The 25716-nt window shown below is 44.2% G+C and overlaps 1 protein-coding gene across 2 annotated transcripts in view; it reads left to right on the top strand.

Moving 5' to 3' along the window:
* The window catches only part of TRABD2B (TraB domain containing 2B), a 450683-nt gene that overhangs the window by 237348 nt on the left and 187619 nt on the right, over window positions 1-25716 (top strand). For both annotated transcript variants that reach the window (XM_053247703.1, XM_053247704.1), the window contains exon 3: window positions 21176-21322. In XM_053247703.1, the coding sequence (XP_053103678.1) occupies window positions 21176-21322 (147 nt within the window). The remainder of the gene's footprint in view (window positions 1-21175; window positions 21323-25716) is intronic.

Below are 25716 nucleotides of genomic sequence, written 5' to 3'. Positions count from 1 at the left end.
TCTGGTTATATGCTGTAGTGCTCAACCAGAAAATATCTGTCTGAACATGCTTTTGGAAATAGCCACTATACCCTCTAGAGCTCTAATGTTGTGAAAATAAGAGGTATTCGTTTAAAATAAGGATAATGTAGGTGAATGAGAGCTCCTTATTGTGAACCCAAAGACAACTAATCCCTAGTGCCAAACCTTGGCCCAGTTAATTGTTAGGAGAAGAGTCACTGCTGCACCAAGCAACCCTCTTAGGAGGAAAAACTAGATCTAGAAATCCTCTCTGGATGAGCTTTATAAGCTATGGCTTCCTGCGACAATTATTCTACTTTGTACCAACAATGCAACACAAAGGCAGCTCGTGCACAGGACAATGTGAGGCATACATTAGGAAGTTGTCCTGCACATAATAGTGTTCTTTTGTGCAGCTTCCTTTCATTTCAGTGATGTTTGTGTAGGAGAATTTGTTGGTGCATTCATTTTTGTACCCCTTTAGTTGGCATCTCAATTGTTACTGGACTTGGGTTGTTCAAAAGGGAGGATGTTCCAATCTTCTGTTCCATTTGTGTCAAAGGAGCAGAATAAAGCTGGGTAACAACTTTTTCTGCAATCAGCTCCGGCAAACAAGGTTTTGGGTTTTTCGGAAGCCATTTAATTGCTCTCTTTGAAAAAGTGCTTTTATAATGTGACAATGTGCAGATTTAAGACGAAGAAACCTAATCATTGGCACAGCTCTTCTTGCTCTAGGCAGACTGCCAAGGACGACTTCTTGGTGACGGATGTTTCAATAAAAGGCTTAACTAACTAATTGGTTTGTCTCATGGGGGTTGCAGATGAAATCTACTCTTCTTAGATGAGTCAACTGGGTATTGATAAAAATTGATGATAAATCAAGTGCAGTATAAAGAGTAAAGGCAATGAAAGAAGATATTGAGAAGAGAAGGGATACGATTTGACTATGATGAATCTAAAATGTTTCCTATTCATTTTAATTCTGAAGTGGAAGCATAGCGATTCCAAGACCAGAGAGAGAGAGAGAGAGAGAGAGAGAGAGAGAGAGAGATGCCACAATTCACAACCACAACCTCTAATCTTGAATCCAACTGTGGGTGGGCTATTCTGTGGTGATGGGCGAAGTATACTTCATACATGTTAAGAGGCACTCTTTGTTATTGCTTCACATATTCTAGGTCCAAACTGCAGAAAACCTTTCATGGTGTCAGAGAAATTGTGTTAGGTCCCATTATCCCAGTGCCAATCCATTGATTGGTGGACATGTAAAACATGAATCACATACAGCCTGGCTTAAATAAAAAAGGATGGCTACAAATGGCTTAAAAGAAATTCACATACATAAAGTCACTGGGATAGATGTAGCAATGCAACCAGTGTGTATTCTTATTGTTGTTTGTTCTTGTCCTTGCCCTTTAAAGCTGTATTTCTAGCTTTGTTTAGTAGGATGACATTAAGTAAGGATTACATAGCCTGATCTTGTTTGTTTGTTTATGGGGAAGAAAATCCTGTTAAATGCAATGGGACTTACTCCAAAGGAAGTGTGCATGGGATTGCAACCTTAATATACCAATTGTTGCCTTATAGACTTGTGTTACCAACTGTATTTTGAAATCTTTAAATAGATATAGTGCCTTTTAAATGAACCTGGTTAATCTCAAATCTGGTTTCCCAAACATTGTCAACTAATTAACTTTTAGGAATGTTTCTTTTTCTCCTATAGATAAACACAAAAGCGGACATAATGTAGTTTGACTTAATTAAAAGCTGGATTTGTGTGCACGTGTGTGTATTTCTCAAGCAGTTTCTAGGTACTTGGTTGCAAAGTCTGGTCACACATAAAAGAAATTTAAATCAGTAGCATAAATAACTCCATGTGGATTTAGTGAATCTGGTTTGTTTTAAGCCATTGTGTAAACAGGAGTTTACTGTTGTCTTTGTGAGCCATACTGCAGAACCTCTCTTGTTTTGAAATCCCTCGTTATCAGTTTCCCCATAATGCCCCAAGCCAGAGTTATATTTGTAAATGGCATTTGTGTTTCTTCAAGCATTTGATTATCTAAATGGATATCCCCATGGAGCCTCTACCCGCAAAGAATTTTGAAAAAGTGCAGGATTACACCAGGGAGTGGTAGGTAGAGCCTTTTACTCTACTCTGGCAAAGAACTACAACATCTTTTATGTTTGAATAAAGATTAGTTTAACTTTATTCATGTATGCATATACAGGTAGATCAATATCTGTAGCACCTTGCCAATTCACTTCATAATCCAATTTGCTGTCAAAAGCTCATTCCTTCTAGGCCATTTTGGTGCAGATTGACTTTTTACTTTAGGGTATTTTTAAACCCATTTTCCAATCATGTTGATTGTGGGTACAATTAACATTCATAATACAGATAAGATCACAAAAAGGCAGAAGGATGAAAGAAGCTTGTTCAGTTTTGACGGATCTCAAGTCTAACATTTGGATGGCCATGTCTGGTATATATCTCCTACTCCTTGAAGTGGTTGCTCAGGTGGGCAATTGGGCTAAGATGTTCTTTCAGCCCTGGTTGGTCTGCTTTGTGTTGCCATAGCAGCAACAGAGGAGCAGAAGTTAGATGGCAAAATCTCTCCTGCTCCTCTGCTTTCGCAGATGCTTCTGCTGCCTGCAGGAGGGGGCTGAGTCAGGCCTGGTCTTTATCCCTCAGCTCTGGAAATGATCACTCAGGTGGGCAGGTGTCAGTTACTCAGACAGGGTGGGGTCTTGCTATGCTATTCCAGAAAATAAGAAAGACAAACTTTTATGGGATTGTTTGTTCTCAGGGAAGGATTAATTTGATGATTAGGAGTATGTTTCTTTAATAATAATAATATGGTATAATAGGGTCATACATTTGCTAAACAAAAGTATACATTTTCTGCTTAGCTGGCAGAATCCCTTCCTTAAAATGAGAGGCTTTCCCCCCACCCATATACTTACTGGAGAGCTCCAAAAGTTTAGAAATTAGCTGAGAAGGAACTCAAATATAATTGAGAGCAAGGTACACTTATGAAGTCACGCACACACACACACACACACACACACACACACACACACACCCTCCCATATCCAATTTGTTCTGCAGAATGCAGTTTATACACTTGAGGGGTCAAGCTACTTGGAGAGTGATGAATAATTTTATTTTTTTATGATGCAGGAAAAAAGTTGGATGTGATTCACTGAACTCTTCAACTGGATACTTATCAGAGACTAACAAGCTCTACCTATATTTAATTTTTCCCAATTTTAAAGGATGTAGTAATAAAAGTATTATAAAATATTTTCTTTATATTTCACGACTGATGAACTATAAAATGGCTTTTAAAAAATATTGTTGCATCTCACCTGCTTGGCAAGAAAGCTAATATCCACCCTTATGAGCTGGTGTGTCCCTTCGTTATGCCATGAACTCACTGGATGGCCAAGCACAATTTACTATTTCATGATGATGTTTTAAGATCATTAAGTGTTCTGAGCACTTAGGGGGGAAAGGTATATAAATGCTGACTGTAGAAGTGGTGCAACAGTTGCTGGCCAACCAACTCTTTGTTAGGGAAATCATTGGTAATGGTTGTCTGTGGATGCCTCTTTAATGGGAGATATTCAAGAGATGTCTCTGAGTATTCTGAATGGCAAAGCCTCGGAGTTTGTAAGATGGCAAATCCTACCCCATCCCCATAGTTGTAAGTTTTGCTTGGTCCCATAGGAAGTAGCCTTATTCCTGAGCAAGACCATCATTCCAGCTAGCTCAGTATTGCCTACACAATGACTGGCAACAGTTCTCTAGGATTTCAGGCAGCAGACCTTCCTTACCCTTCCTTCCTGCACATACCAAGGTTTGAACTCAGGGCCTTCTGTGAGCAAGAACCTTTACTCTAGTGCTTAGCTATGGGCCCTCTCCAAGGGGCTAGCTTGTGGTAAACAGAAACTGCAGGTGCACAGAGAGAGTGGGGAGGGAGAGGGAGCAAATACTGAGAGCAAGAGAAGTGCTGTATGGGGTGAAAGGGCTTTCTCTGGGAATCTGATACAGTGGTAGAGGACTTGCTGCCTGGCAGAAGCGCATGCTGTTTGCTGCCACATGATGTCAATTTGTCTTGGGGAAACTGGAGCCCTGGTCCTTCTCCAGGCCCTCCTTCCTTACCACCAGGGCCCCAAAAGTAGTGGCAGCACTGGATCAAGGCCAAGGGCCAAAACTGGTGGAGGAGCATCTCCTGGCTGCATGAGATGTCCCTTATCTTGGGAGAAGGAAGCAATTCCTGGCACACACCCCTGGGTTGGAACCCCACTAGGTCCAGGAAGGAGTGGAGATTCCTGTTATTTGCACAAGTTCCTCCAGTATCAGCTAGACATTTGCTGTTGCAACAATTCTATACTGAGAACTCTTCTAGAACCTCCAGGTCTCTACCCCTGTCTCCTGCTTTTGTTTCCCTTTCTAGCCTCTGCTTTTGCTCTCCTTTTGCTACTGTAGATATTAACAGGCATAGGGTACAAGATGGAGCCCTGCAGGATCCCATAGCACAAATGCCATGGGTCCAAGCAGTATAGAGTTGCCATATTCTGGCTTTCCAAATCCAGCTACCTAATTTGCATATTATGTAAATTGGCTTAAAAATAATGTTTGAGTGGAATAGTGACTCCACGTTTGCTCCATAACTCTGCTTCTACAAGGGATAGAGCGTAGCTTTTTCCTTTCCTTTTTAAATGAAAGCTGAAATCCGGGCAAATCAGAGTGGTCTAAGCAATCTGGGTGGGATGCTTAAAATCCGGGTGAAACTCGAAATTCCGGGGGGCATGGCAACTCTAAAGCAGTAGTCCCCTAATATCATCTTCTGAAATTGGCCCTCTAGGTAAGAACAGAAATGTCATGCATCTGATTCACTTTCCAGACAGCATAAGAAGAAAGAAGCACATGATCAACGGCATTGGAAGCCACTGCCAAGTCACACTTTTTTGTCTTCTCTTGTCAAATAGGAACCAAAGCACTTTCTTTGCCAAAAGCAGTACTAGATCCAGTAATCACTTTCATCCAAGAGGTCACTTTAGGCTGTAATGCTGTACCCTTATTTGGGGCTGAGCTCCAGTGAACTTATGCATAGGAGCAAGCTGCTCTACTCTATACTAGTGAAGTCTCTAAACCTCTCTCCAAGTCTGGACTGGAGAGCCTCCAGGAGTCTGCATCAATCTCCAAATAACCAGTGAAAGCAATCCCATAGGTATGAATGGCTGTTTCGTTAAAAATTATTGGGGGAAATAGTGTGTGTGTGTGGGGGGGAATCTCCAGGAATGGATTTAGTCAGAATTGGCAATCCTACACCCTCCCCCCCCCATGTTAAATGCTGCAGGAACTGACTTACGCAAACACAGCACAGAATAAATCAATGAAGAAAATATGTTTGTTGTAAAGCTGTTTTTGTTGTTGCCTACAAATTAGTAATTGTTTTGTGGTCAGAGAACCTTGTTGTTTAACCTCAAAAAAATTTCTTTGAACCCCCTAGAAATTTCATACCAATTTGACTAATAGAAACAAGAAACATTGAGTTTGGAGTCTATTATCAGGGCGGGTGTTTGGTCCCTTTTAGGGTTTCTCCACAGACTTTTCCTGTCAAGGCTGTGGAATGTACCGAAATGAGGAACGTCTGTGCCTTTTCCCTCTCAAGAGTTTCCTCACTGGTGGAAAGTTGGTTAGTCATCAAATACATCTGATCTTGTTCAGAATATTCTAAGAGCTTCAGAAATAGGAGGCTCAAGTTTATAATATGAAACCCTCTTATGTATTTTTGCACTGATTTTAGAGGGACTAGTTCTTAGATAGTGTTGTCCTTAGGTCACAATCCTCCATAAATTTCCTTTAAAAGACTTCTAATTCCTTAAAGCCATTATGCAAACTTAACGGTGTTAAGGAATTAGGCATCATTTTGTTCAGATCTGATGGCATTCAGAAAGCTTTATAGGCACTTAAAGTACTTTTATGCAATGCTTGTATAATCAAGACTAAATCCTAGAGCAAATGACTTCATATTAAGTTGCGATAAGACAGAGAGGCTGTTCTCACGGGCAGCCAAGACTGGGCTAGGGCAGCTAACCCTGGGCTTGGCTGCCTGTGGGAACCACCAGGAGCCAAGCAGCTCCTGGTGATGCCTTGGCGGGAAACCCAGCTAAGAAGATGGTCCCTTAATCGAAGTTAAGGGAGCGAGAACTCCCTTATCCCTGTTTACTTGACCCTGCGTCAGTGCTGGCTGCTTTCAGCCAGTGCTGCAACACTGACTTGCGTGGTGCATTGTGGGATTTCCAGGGGCCGGGACGTGTCCTGGCACCCGTACCTCGGTGCTGCCTGGGGCAGTAATGGAATGTCTCAGCATGCAATCCATGTACCCAGACCCAGCAGCAGGGTCACATGAGCACTGGCAAGCCCGCTCAAGCAATCATGAGAAAGGGCTCAGAGATTCGCAATCTTGGATGTTGAATGTCAGCAGCTTTTGAGGCCATTGTGGCTGGGGTTGATGGGAATTCCAGGAACCCCTGCTATAAGAGAAAGAGCATAGGTCTTTTGAAGAGCCATGAAATCCTGCTAACTGAAATGAAAGAGGCACCTTTTTAATGTGGTGGTTCTCTTTATTTAGCAGGGGGAGAGCAACTGGTCCTATCCATCCCCAGCACAGCATCCCTCCAGTGACTGTTGCTGGGGTCTATCTTAGGTTTCTTTTAAAGATTGTGATCCTTTTGGGGACAGGGAGCCATTCAATTCAATTAATTAATTAACTATGTAAACTGCTTTGGGAACTTTTGTTGGAAAGTGGTATATAAATATTGATCGTATTTATATTCTTAAGACTAAGGAAATCAAATAAAATTTGATTTGAAAATTAAATCTAATAATTAAATAATAAATAAGAGGAGGGCGTGACATTAACCAGGCCTGGCCTAACACACACACACACCCCTTGCTGCCTGAGGTGGCATGGGGAACCACTGTCTGCACTCACCCAGTCTCCCACCATCCCTACCCCTGTGGAGCATGCTGCAACCAATCTACTCTCAGTCCATCACCTGCCTGATCTACCCTGTGTCACAAAACATGTCACACGTGCCACTTCCCCATCTCGACTCTCACCCCAGCAGGTCTCCCAAGCTCCCCATACCCCCCAGCCCTGCCCCTCCTTACCTCAGCTGCCAGCAATACACTATCTTGCCACCACCATTGTCATTCATCATTGTCCTTCCCCACTGCTAACTTTTCAAAACCCAAAGAAAGGGTGCTGCAGATGAGGAAGATCATCCTCCATGGTTCCTCTTCCACTCCTTTTCCTTTTCAAAAGCCAGAGGTGGGTGAACAGCGGAGGAGTGCGGTGTGGCTGGCATATTGAATAAGGTTTGAGGGAAGCAGTGAGCCAGCTGCAGGTAATGGCCAGTGCCTATGCCCCCCACTATTGCCTCACCTGGACTCATACCTGATGGACCTGGCATTTAGCAGAAACCCAGTCAAGTATACAAACCCTGTCAAGTATACAAAGCAGGTACCTAGAAAGAAACAAGCACTCCCATTCCTCCCCACACACCCACTAACTCCACCCCCCCTTTAAATCTTCTTGTGCATATGGTACGGATTACTTTAGTCCAATGACTGCTTCCAATCTGTGTTCTGGTTAGGTGGGCATAGAGAAGAAACTGGCATAGGCTGAGGCTGCCTGTGTGTGAATTGTTGGGGTTCAGATGTGTGTACATGTGGCCCTCATTCCTGCCCTCCGCCCCTTCAGAACTGCTATTCAGGTATTTCTTGAGATTTTCCTAACAGAGTAACATTACCGTTAGGAAAAACCTGGCTCCCATTTAATGCTGCATTTCTTACATGTGCATGAGCCTCTGTTCAGTTGGTACAAATTAGGGGTGCACCTAGTTCTGTTGATTTGTTCCCCTCTATTCCATGAAACTTTCTGCTTGCTCAGAAGCTGAGTGCAATAAACCCAGTTAAAATCCTGTGGCTGCATCTTGCTGGCACAAACATTCAATTCCAAGCTTCATAACCAATAGCACTGTAGGCTACATGGTGGTTAAAGTGATTTCTTTGGTCAGATTCAAACCATTTTATTAAACTGGTTAATTAGCAATTTGAAAGGGAAAAATCAAGGTCTTAAGGTCTCCTCGGGTCACTGCCAAACCACAGCCTATTAACTACTCCTGCCTTTCAGCAGCAATAATGATGAGGTTTTGAGAACATATGGAACCAACTAAGCGAAAGGCTTTTATGAGGAACTTTAACAGGGGGCATGGTTTTGCAAACAGAAATTCTAGCAGATGATTTCATGGTTTAGCTTCCTTAACTGTCCTTTTAAAGAAATGAAACTCTTTCCTCATTGTGGGATGTCAGATTCAGAGAGGCTTTCCCTCTGACACTGGGGAAGTATTTTTAAGTGGCTCCCCCAGACCGGTTTCTTTGAGGTTGTTTCCCTGACACTAAACTCCTCTAGATGGCTTTCACAGCTTGTCAACCCTCTGTCATAGCATACAAGCCAGTTAAGGCTGAACCTCCACCAGGAAGCGAATGAAAATTACTGGATTTACACAAAGACATAACTGCCTTGGTATTCAGTGAGGTTTTGTGTTTTGATTGACCAAATAGGATGTTTTTCTCCTCATGACTATTGGAAGCCTAAATCCCACCTGTTTTATTTGCTCTCTGCCTTCCTGTATATCTTCAGCATGTGTGCCTGCACATGCATGTGCAAACAGAGAGAAGGAGAAAAGGAGAGTTCCTCTTTATGCAGGGTCTGGTCTGAAGGCATGCAGTGCGGTCACCTTGATTTTGTTAAGTGGGTCTGGGTCTAGCCAGTGCCTCTTGGGCTTACGTATTCCTACACTGAGCTCAGGAAAAGGTTGTACAGAAATGGAAATGGAAACAAATAAATTGTCAGTGATGTACCTGGAGGATACTTCTGGAGACCCTGCATATGAGCCATCTTCTCTGGCCAGTTAGTTAGTTGACTTCTAACAATCCCTGTCCAGGTGACTTCATTTCCATGAAGTATGTCTCCAGTACAACTCCAAACCAGTTTCACTGTCCTGTCTTTTCCCTAAGGAACCTTTTCCCCTAAGGAACCTTGAAATAATTCCCTGAGCAGAAATATAAGTTTATAATTCATTGTAAACTGCTCAGAGACATATATTTTCGGCGGTATAAAAACATGTTTGAATGAATGAAATAGATTTAAGTGTGTAGTATTATGTAGATGGAATTCTTTCGATGGAATCCTTCCCATGGAAAGCCATAGACTCTGATAGCCTTGTTTTCATCCGCATCATATGCATATTTTAAAAATTATTATTATTGTTATTATTAATTAGATTTCTATACCGCCCTTCTAAAAATGGCTCAGGGCAGTTTACACATTTACTCATTAGCACCTCATTAAGTTCAATAGGACTTACTCCCAGGTGTAGAATTGGGGCCACAAAAGGGCTGGAATCCAAAGAAGACTGTGCGTGCACACAAAATGCTTCTGTGAACACTTGGGGAGAGGGTGGCTAGTGGCAACAATTTACACCTGATGGACTGCTGTTCCAGAAGGCCCCCAGTAGAAGTCAGGGGGAATCTTGAGTCGGCCAAGATAGGCATGTGAAGTTGGTGTATTAGGTGCACTACTGCTGGGAGGAGGGGTTATCTGCTACTGTCCCCTCACCCCAATGTTCTAAAAACAATGCTAAAATTTTAAAAACAAGCCATAATTTTTAAAATTCAAGCTGTCATGTCCCAAGTTGTGTGTGTGTGTGTGTGTGGTGTGTGTGTGTGTGTGTGTGTGTGTGTGTGTGTGGTAAGTAAGTTGTTCTATCCACTGGCCCAATGCTTGCTCTACAAGAATTCAGTGTCAATAGAAGCGTCCCCACAAAAGGGATGGTGTCCAGAATACATTACAATTGATCTTCTAAACTGCTAACTGGGCAAAGAGGCACCTTTTACCGTGGTGATTCTCTTTATTTAGCAGGGGGAGAGTAACTGACCCCATCCCCCCACCCCCAGCAAAGTACCTCCAGTGACTGTTACTGGTGTCTATCTTGTGGTTTTTTTAGAATGTGAGCCCTTTGGGGACAGGGAGCCATCTTATTTATTTATTATTTCTATGTGTAAACCACCCTGAGCCATTTTTGGAAGGGTGGTATAGAAATTGAATTAATAATAATAATAATAATAAAAACATGTCTAGAAATTAAGTAATCTCTCAGTAGGTTTTCAAAGGTGAGCAGGGAGAAGCAAAGATATGTGCATGTACACATGCACACAACACATAAGCTATAATCATTTCTCCTCTGTCTATAGGAAGCACATTCAGAACATTGTGATCTGGCATTGCAAACTTTGTGGCAAAATAATGACAATTTCTGGGCAGCTTCACATGATTCCTTGGAACAGGTGGCATTCTGGATAGCCATATATTTCTTTCCTAGAGCTGAGCATGATCCAAATTCACCAAAGAATTTACATTTATTGGAAAAATCTTAGAACAAAGCCTGTGTCAGTGTCTGCACATTTCTCCTAATTAGAAAAGGTGATAATTCTGCCTGAGGTGTGCATTTTGGTCAAATCAAACCCCAAATCTTTTTATAATTTCAAGACTGAGCAAGCAAAGGCCACAGCTCATTATCCATTTAACTATGAAGTAGACCTGTTTGGTTTTATTGGGACTGTTCTAAAGTCAGTTGGTTTTGGATTGCAGCCAAAACCTCTCTAAAGTAAAGTGTGCCGCCAAGTTGATTTCGACTCCTGGAGCCCACAGAGCCCTGTGGTTTCCTATGGTAGAATACAGGAGGGGGTTATCATTGCCTCCTCCCGTGCAGTATGAGCCTTTCAGCATCTTCCTATATTGCTGCTGCCTGATATAGTACCGGCGGGGATTCAAACTGGCAACCTTCTGCTTGTTAGTCAAGCATTTCCCCGCTGCACCACTTCTCTACTCCTTAGCAAATGACCTTTTAGGAAAGGGCACTTGAAACCATGGTGCCTCAGTTTTCCACAGGTGCCCCTTAAACTGTTATTTTCTAAAACGTTTTGGAAATAGAAGTTTGCTCTGAAGGCACCTGCAGTGAAATACAGATGTTTTTGAGCAATTATACACCAGGTATGCACAACGTCGGCCCTCCAGCTGTTGTTGGACTATAAACTTCCATCATCCCAACCACAGTGGCCAATAGTTGGGGATTATGGGAGTTGTAGTCCAACTGGAGGGTTGAAGTTGAAGTTGGGTATTCCTTGTTCTGCATGATAATGGACTGTTTCTCCATTATTAAATACCACCACCTCTCTTTTTTTTGAGGGGCGGTGGTTTTTAAAGCTGATATGTACTAACTTAAATATTGAAGGAGGTATAAGTGTATGAACCTAGGCATGTTTACTCAGAAGTCCCTGTAAGTGATATCCAGAGCAACTGGGTGCAGATGCAGCAGGAAGATGTGCCCACACTGCAGAGAGTGTTTCTAGTTGCACAGTGTCAGGTGCACAATGGAGGAAATACATTTCAGTGGTTTGCTCTAAGTGCCTGTATCACCCAAAAATATGATCCTGAGGGTTGCACAACCCTCAGGGACATATTTTCAGGCGACACAGGAGACAGATTAAACATTGAAAATTGCTCCTCCTTCCCCATTGCATGGGCGGGTGCAACAGTACCGGGGAAATTTTCTGCAGTGCAGATGCATCTTCCTAGCATGCATGCGCTCAATTGCTCTGGATGTCAGTCACTGAGACATATTGGGGCTTACTCCCAAGTACGTTTCCACAGGACTACAGCATTAAATTTCTTAATCCTGACTTTTCTGTTGCATCTAATTTGACTGTACTTTCAGAGGGTGAAATATTTTGCATCACAGCATCAGGAAAGATCTGTGACTGTGTTCCTGCTCTTGAAATTAGATTGACATTTATCTCAATTGATAAGTGCTTGTTCTGTGTTCTCAGTACTGGGGGGATTGGGGCCTTCAGGATTAGTATTAAGTTCTGCTTTATATTTACCCTCTAATTTTTAGAAAAGAGGCTCTAATATTCAGTTTCTTCAAGCATCAGCCATGGCCATATGAGAGATGTTGGTACTTCACGTGGTAAATGAATAAGATATATGATTTCTAGTCAAGAAGCGTGAATTGCCACCAGCATCAAATAATGTAGCCAGTCACAAATTCAGTAGTTGTGTGAATCCACTATTAGTGGGCAATTCAGGAACAGGTTTTACTGCCTTGATAATATGTTGTGCCTGTTTACTTATTGTGTGATATCTAAAATAAAACAGAACCTCCCTTTTCAAATGCTGGGTCTGTCTGAATATATAAATCCTTCTTCAAGAGAGCAAGTTTGTCTGGGTACATATTAGGGATGTGCAAACTGGTTCAAGCCGGTCTGACATCAAACTTGGCCGGCTTGATTGCTCGACCCCAGCTCGTCCTTGAGGTGAACCAGACCCAGTTCGGCTCGAACTCAAGCTGAACCCCCATCGGCTGGTCTGGGGGTTCTAACACACACGCATATACACACACTTATATTCTGGAAAATTCAGCACCTCCAGGTACTGCTACTGCAGCTGCAGTGGGTCTCTGGAGGTTCTCCCTCCCACTTCCAGCCTCCCCTGGTATCCATTCGGCCTGGTTTGGGCTATTTTAGTCTGCTTTTGGCCCGTTCTGGACATCTTTGTGCTGGCAGTGGCCATTTTGACCTGGTCACACAGATGGCCAGTGCGCATGCATGGCAGCCTCCAAAATGGTTGCAGCCAGCACAAAGAGGCCCAGAAAGGGCCAAAAACAAACTAAAACAGCCTGAATGGAGCCGAGACCAGGAGGAAGGAGAACATCCAGAGACACACACCCACCCACAGCAGTGCCCCATGGAGGTAGTGAGGTTTTAAATATGAATATTTAAAATAAATGAATATATAAATGAATATATGTTTGGGGTGCCAAACCGAACATGCCTGGTTCCATTCAAGTCTGGTTCAGACTCATACTGAACTGGGCATAATGGTTTAATGGACACCCCTAGTACATACATTTCATATGTAACCATCATAAACAACAACAACAACAAATATTTATATATTGCTTTTCAACAAAAGTTTCCAAAGCGGTTTACATAGAGAAATAATAAACAGATAAATGGAAGTTACGCCTATCAATGAATATGACAAATTAGAGTGCAATCCTGGGCATTCTTACCCAGAAATAAACCCCATTCTTTCCAGATAAATGAGTATAGGATTGCAGTCGCTTTCCTGGGAGAAAGCCCCACTGAGCACAATGTGACTTTCAGGTATACATGCCTAGGCCTTGGCTACTTTGAGGGAGACTGGTGGGGGTGGGGGGGAGCCACTACTGCCCTCTCCATCCCCACTGGCTGCTGCCACCAATGGGGCTTGTAAGTACTAAATGACTCCCCTCCCGCCCCCCTACCCTTAGGGAAGCCCCCTGCCCCTTTACCAGTAGAGCTCCAAACCAGCTCTTTTTGGACTGGGCCTGGTTTGATTCAAACTCTGACCAGCCAAGGCCAGTCTGGTTTGACCACAAACCTGTCGAGCCAAGCTGGTTTGACGTCAAGCCCAGCTCGAACCAAGCCAGCTTGCACACCACACACACACACATACACACACACACACAAAGACCTTCTCAAAGAAAGGCCGCTAATCCTGATCCCTTTTGAAATAATTGCATGCTGTTTTTCAGTTCCCAAGGTCTGTGTTTTTTCATTCAACTCCAGCTTCCTCTTTTTCTAGGATTTCACTTTGGTTGGAATTTCACATTCGTATGGGCCTATACACTAGGCAACTTTCTTAGGAGATCTAAAAATCCAACAGCTAAGGGTGTGGACAAAACCAGACTTGATATTTTCAGACTGGATATTTTCTGTTTACCTTCAGCCCCCCCACCCCCAACTTGGTTTGAATCGAGCCGGTTTGGGGGTTCTATGGTTAATTTTTTAAAAAAAACAACTCACTGCCTCCAGGGGTGCTGCCATGGCCTCAGGGGGTCTCCAGCTGTCCCCTCTCCCCACAAGCCCTGCCCCCAGTCTGAATAGGGCTTTTCTGGCCCTTTCGCTGGTGGTGGTAGCATTTTGGAGGCCACCATGTATGTGCCCTGGCCATTTGTGTGGCCTGGGTCATGACCCAGTCATGCAGATTACCAGGGCACATGCATGGCATCCTCCAAAATGGCCACTGCCACCAAAGAAAGGTCCAGAACAGTCCCAAAATGGGCCAAAATGGCACTACGGAGACAAGGGAGGCTGGCAGAGGGAGGAGGTGAACACGGACTGCCTATGCCACAGCAGCACTCTCTCCACAGAGGCAGTCAGTTTAAATTTCTTGCTGCTTTTTAAACTGTAAAACCCCTGAACTGGCCCCGAGATGGCCCAAGGGGGTTCAACTCAACTTCAACATCCCTAACAACAGCTCTTCTAAAATGACGGAAGCTTCAAGCTCAAGAGCAAATGTGGCTTCATAGCAGAGACATAATAAATGTCGACCAGAATCTGAAGTGCATCAGCTATGCAAGAAAAATCTTCTTAGGTATGTTTAAGGGCAGATTGTAGAAATACTTTTATTTGCTATTCCTGGAAACTCCGAACACTCAAGATCTGTGGATCAGAAGTTAAATAGATCATCCCATCTTAGTCTCTCAACAAGTTTTTTTATTCATAAGTCCAAAACTTTCTTCACGTATCCAAGCCTAGTTTTCAGCATCTTCTATGACCCATAAAATATGAGATTAGCATCTCTCTAATTTAAACAGGCTGCAAAAGGCAAGGGGTTTAAAGGATTTCTTACCTTTTGAGGCTTGCAGGCTAGGGCGGAAATGGCTCATCCAAGGATTTCCTGTGGATTCTGAATATTGGACTAATAAAAATAAAAGCTCCAAAAAAGTTGATTGGAATATAAAAAGCTTACTGTAAGAACTATTTTCCTGAAACTATTATTAATACTTTAGGACAATGTCCTGGAGGATATTTTATCCTGCTGGCTAACCTCGAGTCTGTTCAAATAGCATTGGTTGCATGATGACTGTGGTGGGTCAAATGTGTAAAAGCTTGCACATAACGGCCCTCAATTTATGGTGGGCCACACACATGTGCACCCACTATTATGCACCACCGACATTCAGGAAGCACCAGAAAATCTCCCCTCTTACACAAGATTTTTATGTCATATTGTTTGAGTTTTTCCCATGTGTCGCTCAGCATAAATTTGAGAAGCACTTCTAAATAGACAAGTTAAAACATGGGTAGGCAACCTCGGCTCTCCAGCTATTGCTGAACTACAGCTTTCATCATCCTCAGGTGGAGAATGATGGGAGTTGTAGTTCAGCAATAGCTGGAGAGCGCGGGGGGGGGGGAATGCTTAACTTTAAAAAAGAAAGAAAGAAAGACAGCAGAGTTATCTGTCATAATCCTTAAGATGTTTGCATGCCCAGTGGTGTATCAAGGGCATAGGGAGCCCATGTTCTGATGGGCGCTCATCCCCGACTGCCCGTGGTGGCATGCTCACTACCCTGGCAGCAAGGGCCAGAAATTCAGCTCCAGCGGGAGGTGGGGTGATAAGAATGGGAAATTTCACTTAACTGGCAGCAAACCTAGCTGCCACCAGTCTCTTGAATGCAGCGTGGGAGGAGGCTCCTGACCCAATATCTAGTGGGGAGGCTGCACTGCCCCTCACTGATCTGTGGATCTCCATGCTGCGGAGGGAGGTCAGGAGTCAGGTAACTCCTACACTGTATTCAAGATACTGGCAGCAGCTAACTTTGCCACTCAGGGGCATAGCAAGGTTGGATTGGGCCCAGAAATGAGATTTTAAAATGCCCCCCCCTCCCCAGTCCAGGGCCTCCACACATCCCAGGCCCCCAAGGATTTAAGTCTGATATTTCAAAATATGTATGCTGCCTGGAAATACATTTCACTCAATACAGACATGCACACTTCACAATATATAGTGATATACATTGAATACTATATTTTTGTGCTACTTCTAATGCCTAGAACACACTAGAAAGACTAATTATTAAAATGGGCCCCTTGCTGCAGATTAGCAAAGGAGACTGTCAACCATGCAGTGTGAGCCTATGTATGTTTTCTCAGAATTCTGAATAAATTCAGTAAAGTTTGATTCCAGGAGGTTTTTCACACGAGGCTTTTAAAGTGCTTTAACACACATCTCCTCTGGAATGGAGGTGCTGCATTCACATGTTGGCCAGATTTACCCTGAAGTCCCTGAGAGTTATTGGGGAGCAGCTCACACGCAATTCAGGTTTTTCACTGCTCGTTAGAGTGTAGCCTGATTTATATCCAGAATTTTTTAAAAAATCCACTATTTTGTGTTGGTTCTTTGGGACAACTTCAATTTCGCAGTAAAGCCTCCCAGTAAACTTGCAGTAAAGCTTGCTGTGTGTAAAAGTCCCAGGTAAGTGTGTGGAGAATTGCAGCCTCAGGCAGCATATTTAGCTGGAAGTACATTTTATTGAAACCTAAAGGACTTACTAGAAAAGAAAGCATGTGTACTTAAAAATAAACTCCATTGCATTCAACTGTCTGAGATCCTCCCCTGGTAAGTGCATATAGGATTGCAAATGTTCAGGGATGTAAAGCAAACCAAACAAATTTGTGCTCCCAGAATATTTTGCTCCCTATAGGAGACCAGAAAGTCCCATTGAAGCAAGGAAGATAGGTGGGGTGAAATAGAGAAAAGAGCAAGAATTAGCACCATTCCTCAGGAGAAAAGGAGGGCGGAGGGAGCATGAGGAATCTGGCTCTTCTTTGTAAAATTTTAAGATAGATGAGACATGCTGGGGCTCAAGGAGCTCCTGAAGTTATGCCCTAGTCTGTCATAAAAGTCGTTCTCCCTGCTCCCCAGTGTGGAAGTAGGGCTGGATGTGGTCTCTCACAGTACTGAGATAAAAACCACTCTCCGCAGGTACTCAGAAGCAGGGTCATCCCTAGTGGGGTGCGGGGCTGGGGGGCAAATCAGCATGTGCAGGGCCTCCTTAACATTTCATATCATTACAGAGTCATACTGACTGATGACATACAGTGTAAATCGTGTGAGTGAGGTTTTTGGACATGTCCAACCAGCTTGGCATTTCTAAAGAAAAATAAAATAAAAGCACAGCACATGCTTCACAGTTCTCACTCAGACCCTCTCTGATGCAAAACAACTTGAACATAAGTGCATTTATAAATGAATGAATGAATGAAATATTGTTTGTTCCAGAAGTTTTTGTAATTTTCTGCCATGAAACAAGCCACTTATAGGACTTTTTAGATAGTTAAAAAAAAAACCCAGCAAATTTGCCAATCTGTTTCAAATATTCAGAGACTTCTCAGTCTCTCCCTCCAGCAGATCCTTATATATGTGTGTGTTAATCACAAAAAGGAATTCACATCGTACCTCCATTACTAAGCAAAAAAGGCTGGTCTGTGCTGGGAAGAGGGTCTGCAGAGAACTGTGGTGGGTAAAAGGCAGCCAGGGGTGGCCTCTCTGCTAGACTCCTTCCTTCCTTGCTGCTAGCCTGCCGGGGCACTCAAGTTCAGGCCTCAGGGACGCCTGCACGGAGGCCTCTCTGAAAGCCCCGCCCATCCACCGATCAGCTGAGAGGTGGGGAGAGAAGGAGCTCTGTAGCAGCTTGCAGGCTGGCTGCTTAGATTGCCAGCCAGGAGGGCTGGCTGAGGGGCCTTGGGGCTGGGTGGGTGGGCAATGGCTTCCCATGTAACATGTAACATGTCTCTGGAGGGCCCGTCGAGGCAGTGGGCCCCCAGAGACTGTCTCCCCTAATGTCTAATCATAGTTACGCCCATGTTGCCACTGGTTATGTGAAATTCCCCACCATCGCCCCCGGGCAAAGGAGAGGAAGGGAGGCAAGCCGGCATCCCTGTGCACAGGTTCTTGGAACCCATGTGCTCACTTACAGCTCCATCCCTACACATGCCTTTAGAAATGTGGCTCCGATTTGTGTGAATATTAAAATGTCTGATCTGGTTTCCAGGAGGTTATACTGAGTCGCAGTCAAAAATAAAATACTTGGCTAGAGAGGAATTGTGTTTTATAACTGCTTCCCTCAAATACATAAAGTAATCCTTGTGTAGATTTAACTAAGAGTTTATTCAGAAAAAACTCTTGTCTTCTCCTTCTCCTTTCCCTCCCTTTTCCTTTCTGACTCCCCCCTCACCACCACCATCACACTCCCTACAGGATCCTCTCACAGAGAAACCGCTCAACAACAAAATATAAAAGATTACTAGATAGAATACAACAAAAGATCATTTCTTTATAATTCCCCAGCACATCCCAGTCATATGCGTGACTCAGACATATGTGGGGAACTGCGATGCATTAAGGTTCAAACTAAGAGAGTTTCAAATCCCAGTTTCCACATCTCAATGTCACATGGTCAATTTCACTTAGATCTAGTTCCCAGGTTCAGACAGCATGCAGAGCTGGGGTGTAAACAAACAAGGATGTTTTTCTCACAGCTTCTATGCTGGTTGCGTTCTTGTGCAGGCTTGGCAGGCTTTGGTTGCATATATCTGAACTGTCCCATTGCAGTACCTGTTTTAGGCTAAGAAGAGCAGTCAGCAGTGATACCTTTCTTTACTGACTTACATTTATATTCTCTTTTTCATCCATGCAACTCTGTGGCATATGTGGGGTTTCTAGGCACTGGCCATGCCCGGATCTGCTTAACTGCAATAAGATTATACCTGTAGGCAGTAGGGGTGTGCACAGAACTGTTCTGGTTCGAATTTGAACTGAACCACCGGTCTGCAAATCGCTAGAACCAACCAGCGGTTCGGTTCGTGCAGTTTAGCTGGGTCGAACTGGTTCAACCAGGTTCCGGTGGTTATGCTTCTAAAGGGGAATCTGGTAAGGATTCCCCTTTACAAGCAAAGGGGATTCCTAAAGGGGCTGAAAGGCCAGGCCAGAGGGCACCTTACTGGTGCTGGCAGCATGGCAGCACCTCTTCTACACCCCACCAGTGCTCCCCGCCAGCAGCGCATGCATGGAGGCTGGAACCGGACTGCTGCTTGTGGGGGAGCACTGGCGGTGCCTAGAAGAGGCAGCACCTCTGGAGCCAGTAAGGTGCCTTCTCAACTGCCCCTCTGCCCACCCTTTCAACCCCCTTGGAGTTAGGAATCCCCTTTTCTTGTAAAAAGGAATCCTTACCAGATTCCCCTTTACAAGCATAGCCATCTGAACCAGGTTGAACTTGGCCCTGTTCGAGCTCGAACTGATCAAACTGGGCTGGTTTGATTCAAACCGGTTCTGTATACCCCTGGTAGGCAGTAGCCTTTGATAAGTATATGTCAGGGCTGCTCAACAACAGCCCTCCTGCAGATGTTGGCCTACAACTCCAATAATCCCTGGCTATTGGCCACTGTGGCTGGGGATTATGAGAGTTCTAATCCAAAAACAGCTGGGGGCCCCAATTTGAGCAGGCCTGGTTTATGGACACACCAACATTTGTTTATTGTTGGTGTGCCTCTCCCTACACACACACACACACACACACACACACACACACACACACACACACACAGTGAGGCGGGTCTCACGATCCGTGAGACCCGCTTTTGTTAAAACTGCGGGGAGCCCTAGGCAGCCGGATCGGCCACCCACACAATGGCCGGCTCTGTGACGAAGCCGGCGGGGGGTGGGGGGAGCGGAGGCCACATGGCCCCCACAAGCCCCAATATGCCCTGCGCAAGTGCTCAGGGCATACTAGGGAGACTCCTGAGCCCGGAGGCAGCTTTTTGCCTCCCGGCCGGGGGTCTACTCATGAGTAGGCATGGCGCGAAGCTGCGCCGCGGCTACTCACGAGCCTAAAAAGCAGGTTTGCTGGAGCGCTCGCTCCACAAACCTGCTTTTTAGCAGGGGTTCTCGAGCGGGTTACCCGCTCAAGAACCACCGGGCTCGGCTGTGAGCCTGGTGGTTCTTACGACCAACAAAAATCGGGCTAGGCTCTCCTAGCCCAATTTTTGTTGGTCATGAGAATCGCCCCAATGTCTTTTCCCTTCTCCTCCTCAGCACTCCCATTACCTCCAGTTCTGTCTCCTTTAGAGTTTTATACTGGCTTAAACATTGCAATGCACACTCTCTCTCTTGTTCTCTCTCCCAGTGCTGATGCACTGGTTCTCCCAGCAAAAGTCCCTCCCCCAGCTTTCCCATTGGTTAAGGAGGCACATAGGTAGCCGGGGATGGGGGGAGGCAGAGGGGAAGGGAAGCTGTTGGCAAGGTTTCTCCAAGCGAAAAACATCAGAGCCAGTCCCCACCATCTCGGGCTGCTTTCTCCACTCCCTGCTGCCCGTTCTTTGTGCCGTCGATTCGCCCCTCTCCCTGCCTGTGGTTTCCTTCTTTGGTATTTACCCTTGTGCATCCCCAGCGAACTCTTGAGGCTGGCTCCTAGTTGAGCATGGCCATGCGATGGGGGGGACTCTTTTCCATCTCAGCTGCCCCTCTTCAGCACCCGTCTAGCCAAATATTGGACGGACATGTTAATTAATCAGTTAATTAGAAAATTGCTGAAGGTGGTGGGGCTGAGGAGAGCGTACACACGTGCTTGCAAGCCTGTGCCACCTCCTCGGAGTGGCTGGCAGTGCTGTCTGGACTCCGGTGCAGGCAGGAGAGATCTTTCAGGCAGCCTTTCTTGGAGCCAGAGGCTTCTGTAGCCCAGAGAGCTGCCCCCCACCCCACTCTGCGAGGAGGTGCAGGCTTTCAGTAGCCTTTTGCAGAGCAGGAGAATCGGCTGTTTTGCTTACACAAGAAAGCTGATTTCCCAGCTCTGGCCACAGCAAGGGCTAGTTCAGTGACAGTGGGTGGCAGTGGGGGAGAGACTACAGGCATTTTAAGCAGCCATTGGAATGCAGTGTGAAACTGCACAGCTGCTGGAATCCTCTGCGTGCGTGGTGTTGGTGGTGGGGGCTAAATTTTTGTGAGTGGGCATGCAACCACGCATCTTAGAGGGAACGTTGATTAAGTCCCCAAAGAATGAATGAAGTCCTATGTCCTTTCCTAGCCTGGATGTTTTTGAACTTATTCTGTGAAGCTTCAACAAATTCATCTGGCCATGCATATATTTTACTGCTGACTTTAAGGGCTCTTCTCAGCTAAATAACATACATGTATTTTTTATGTGTGCACAGGTGCTGTTTGCTTTGAATCAAACGTTGTTGCAACATGAAAGTCTCCGAGCAGGCAGCTTGCAGGCCCCATATACCACTGAAGATCTCATCAAGCACTACAACTGTGGAGACCTCAATGCTGTCATATTCAATCATGATACTTCACAGGTACGTTATCTTTCACAAATTCCACACATGGGGAGGTACAAATAATCTTTAGCATCTGGAGACTTGTGGTCAACATTCTGGCTACTTAATTGCCTGGTTCACACTCCTCCAGGCTATAAATTGTCTTGGGTCACAGCAAATGGTTGAGGAAAATGAAGCTTTTCACCATTTAGGTGTATAAGATATGCTGTATCTGCCTTGCCTAGCAAAACATGAAATAATGCCTGTCAATGGATAAAAGGAGTTTCTATTTTGAAGACTTGCCACATTCCTGTGTTAATGATATTGCACCAACCAAACCCACAAAGGTCCTGTCAGACTCACAACTTTTAATGTACCATACCAAAAAGAACCACAGCCTTTAAGCCAGCATGACACCCAAAGATATAACTCACAGCATCCTTCACTTAGCAACTCCAGCCCTTCACAATTGGTTCATGGTATGCCATGTCACAGTATGATATCCTCTTCACTGGATGGTTCAGTTTATGTGTTCATCTCTAGGCTCTGCTGATAACTCACAATGGATGCAGCCATAGTGGCAACTAAGCAAAAGTAATGTGATGCTTGTTGTCATCATTTGGTAAACTAGTATTGGAAGAGGCTGATCTTCAGTATAACAATATTGCATGTGAGATTATTCCACTAGCCTTGCACCTCAGGCTTCTTGTCAGTGAAGTTACCATAGCTGTGTTGCCCTTATGGAAGGTGGTGTGAATAAAATGCCCAGCTTTATTGCTTTGTGGAAAACATTGCTGGTAGATGCAAGCAGTGAAAGGAATAATGTGGCATGGCAAAGAACCTGCGATCAGAGGTAAGGTCAAAAGGGACTAGATATCTTTTCACCAGCTAGCCCAAGAAATTGTGTGATTGTATGATGGAGATGGAGATGGAGAGAGAGAGAGAGAGAGAGAGAGAATAGAAATGTAGCAAATTGTTCTAGTAAGAACTATCAGCCTACTTTCCTTTCACTGTCTCTACAACTGGACTACATTTGGTTCAAACTGAGCTCCACAAGTTAGATCTCTTGCACCTCAAATGTTCATGCATCTGTCATCTTGGATCAGGGTGAATGACATCATTACAAACTACACCACTGAAATGTCCCTGTGTGTCACTCACTATAACTGTACCAAATTTGGTTTAAATTAGTCCACAAATTAGCCTGCTTGTTCCTCAGAATGGTTACATGGCTGACATCTTGAATTGGAGTGGATGACATCATCACACACCACACCATTTGGGCATCCCTATGTGTCCCCACAGATGTAGCAAATTTGGTTCAAATCGGTTAGGTGGTTTACAAGTTAGTCCTCTTGTGCCTCAAAAGTTTACGTGTCCACCATCTTGGATTGGGGTAGATGACATCATCACAAACTACACCATTGAGGCATCCCTATGTGTCCCCACAACTATACCTGGTTTGGTTCATATTGGTCCAGGCATCGTGAAGTTGATAGCAGGGGACACACAGACGGACATACACACACCGAATGCCGGGTGATCTCATAAGCCTACTGGAAAGTAGGCTAAAAAGCAGGGATAGGGGCCTAATTAGCTGATTGACCCTGCCTCAACACATGTTTTTGGCCGGAGTCACTGTTGGCCCTGGCCAAAGAGGAAGTAGAACATCTATTTCACATGGGGCCAGTTCACATTAACTCTATACACAATCATGTTGAGGCTGCGCCAAGAACGCACCTGCCCCAATGCCATCAAAAGATGTTCCACCACATTCTCAGCATATTATTTAATCACATGTAAGGGATGACCATCAGAATCACCCCTACTCACACTACAAAACCCTGATTAAACAGAGCTTTGCAGTGTGTGTAGAGGGGCAAATCAGATGCTCACTGCTCACATGTAGTTAAAAGACATGCCAAGAATGTGGCAGCATGTCCATTGATGACACAGTGTAGCTCCAACATGATAATGTGTCGGGGACCATGTTCATGTGAACTGGCCCATGGAGAAACTAGTGATGGGCAAGCCCCATCTAGATTGATTCAGAATGGAATTGATTTTAAATGTATTCAAACGGGGCCTCAGATAATTAGTTTTTATTCTGGTCCCATTCTCAGCTAAGGTCATGTCACACTCATGATAATGTAGCTGGACACAATGAGGCCTATAGGTCTCCCCTTTAATCCCTGCCATAAGTCCTTCCCACAGACCTCTGCCTACCTTACTTTCTCATACCTGCAAGAGTGGAAAGGGATTGCAGTAGGCACTCTATTAGATCCTTTGAAGTATCTCTACGGGTTACAAGAAATGTACTAAGTAGACCTAAAAGTAGCATTGTTATGGACATAATTCTGTTAAGAGCCTAGCAGTAGTACTTTGGTGGACCTGCTATACCACGGTCTGTGGTGCTATAGGGGGCCTAACCATGGCACTGTTATGTTACCACAGCCACTCATATGTTGGTAACATCCAGATTAGACTACTGCAATGCGCTCTATGTGGGGCTGCCCTTGAAGACAGTTCAGCAGCTTCAGCTAATCCATAATGCTGCTTCAAGAATGCTCGTGGGTACAAGTCGCTTCATGAGTATAACCCCCATCCTGCAACAGCTTCATTGGTTACCTGTCCGCTTCTGGGCTAGATTCAAGGTGCTGGTCTTGACCTTTAAAGCTCAACATGGCTTGGGGCCAGGGTACCTGTTGAACCTCATTTGACCATATGAACTTGCCAGGGCCCTCTGCTCATCGTCTCAGGCCCTGCTCATGGCCTCACCACTAACAGAGATCTGGTTGGTGGGGACTAGAGACAGGGCCTTTTCGGTTGTGGCCCCTCGGCTTTGCAACGCCTTCCCCGAAGAGTTTCGCCATGCTCCCTCCCTCAGTGTTTTTTTAAAAAACAACTTAAACGCATCTTTTAAAAGAGGCTTTTTAATGCTCATCTTTGGTTATATCTGGTAGGTTCTTTAGCTTTTTATAATTTTCAGTTTTTTGTTTTTTGTTTTTATAACTCTCAATTTTAGCTTTTAAAATAACTTTTAATTTGAAACTTAATACATTGTCATTTTTAGCCCGACTTTAACTTGTTTACTTAATTTGGTTAATTTTATACTTTTATTGTGTCTTGTATCTATTTTATTGTTGTGAGCCGCCCCGAGCAGTAGTGTACAGGAGGGGCAGGGTATAAATATTTTAAATAAATAAATAAATGAGCCTTCTCCACAGCCTCCACCACCGAGTACAGGAAGCGAGCAGTGCTGTCAGATTCCTTGTAGGGATGTGATCCTGATGTATGATGGTCTTGGGGAAGAAGCTTGAATTTGCCTTTCCAATCACACTTGCTTTTTGACATTTGATTAGTAGAAAACCCCAGCACTTCCATTTAATACTGGGAGGTCTGGAAAGGGCTTCTGCCTGAAATCTTGGGGAAAATAAGTATAAACAGTACTTGGCTATATGGACCAACTATCAGTAAATGGTAGCTCTTAATATGGTTATAATCAAAGTTCTTGCATTTGTCCCAGACGTTTGTGGTTTATTATACATTAAGGCTGTTCTCACAAGCAGCCTAACCTAGTCTAGTGCAGCCCAGCCTGGTTAGGCTGCTCGTGTGCAGCACTGGGATCTGGATAGATCCCAGCGCTACCCATCTGCCTAATGCTACTTTTAAGCCCAGATTTAGCCGAGGTTAAGAGCACGACCACACCCTCAACCCAGGTTCTGGGACATACAGAAATTGCATCTAGAGTGCCAGTATCACGGAAGTATCCCCAATGCACCATGCTCATAGCACGGTGCATTGTGGTATATTTGGAGGCCTCTGGAGATCCGCCCTGCTTGGAGCAACATGGATCATCTGGGAGCGTTACTTACGCTCTCAGCATCATTTCTTTGATTGTCTTTGGGGGTGGGGGTGGGTTTTTTAAATTTATTGTATTTATTGTTAATTTTGTATACTGCCTTTCATTCAAACAATCTCAAGGCGGTTCACACAGAAAAATTAAAACAAGACTATAAATATTATACAATTAAAATATTAAGCTAGAATATAATAACATAGATCTGACTAAAAAGATTTACTATACAAGCACAATATAACCATACAAAATACAAAGCAGCAGCAGTAGAGACCATTATATAAAAGCCTGGGTAAAAAGCCAAGATTTCACATGCTTTCTAAAAACTGTGATGGAGACCACAGAATAAATAGACACTGGAACAGCATTCCAGAGTAATGTAAGTTGGACTCTGCCTCACCCCCCCCCCACCTGTTGCCCACCTGGTCATGTGAATGGGCTTAATATCTGAGTCTGATTTCAGTACCATCTACTACAAGTGCACCAAAATGTAGCACAAGGTACCAACATATGTCTCCGCTGCAAAAAAAAGTCAAACTGGCCCATGTTGCCTTCTAAACCTTCTCCCTTATGC

Source organism: Hemicordylus capensis, chromosome 4 (genome assembly GCF_027244095.1).
Source record: "Hemicordylus capensis ecotype Gifberg chromosome 4, rHemCap1.1.pri, whole genome shotgun sequence".
Lineage (NCBI taxonomy): Eukaryota > Metazoa > Chordata > Lepidosauria > Squamata > Cordylidae > Hemicordylus > Hemicordylus capensis.
The sequence above is the reverse complement of the archived record's forward strand: the minus strand, read 5'-3'. Positions and strand labels throughout refer to the sequence as shown.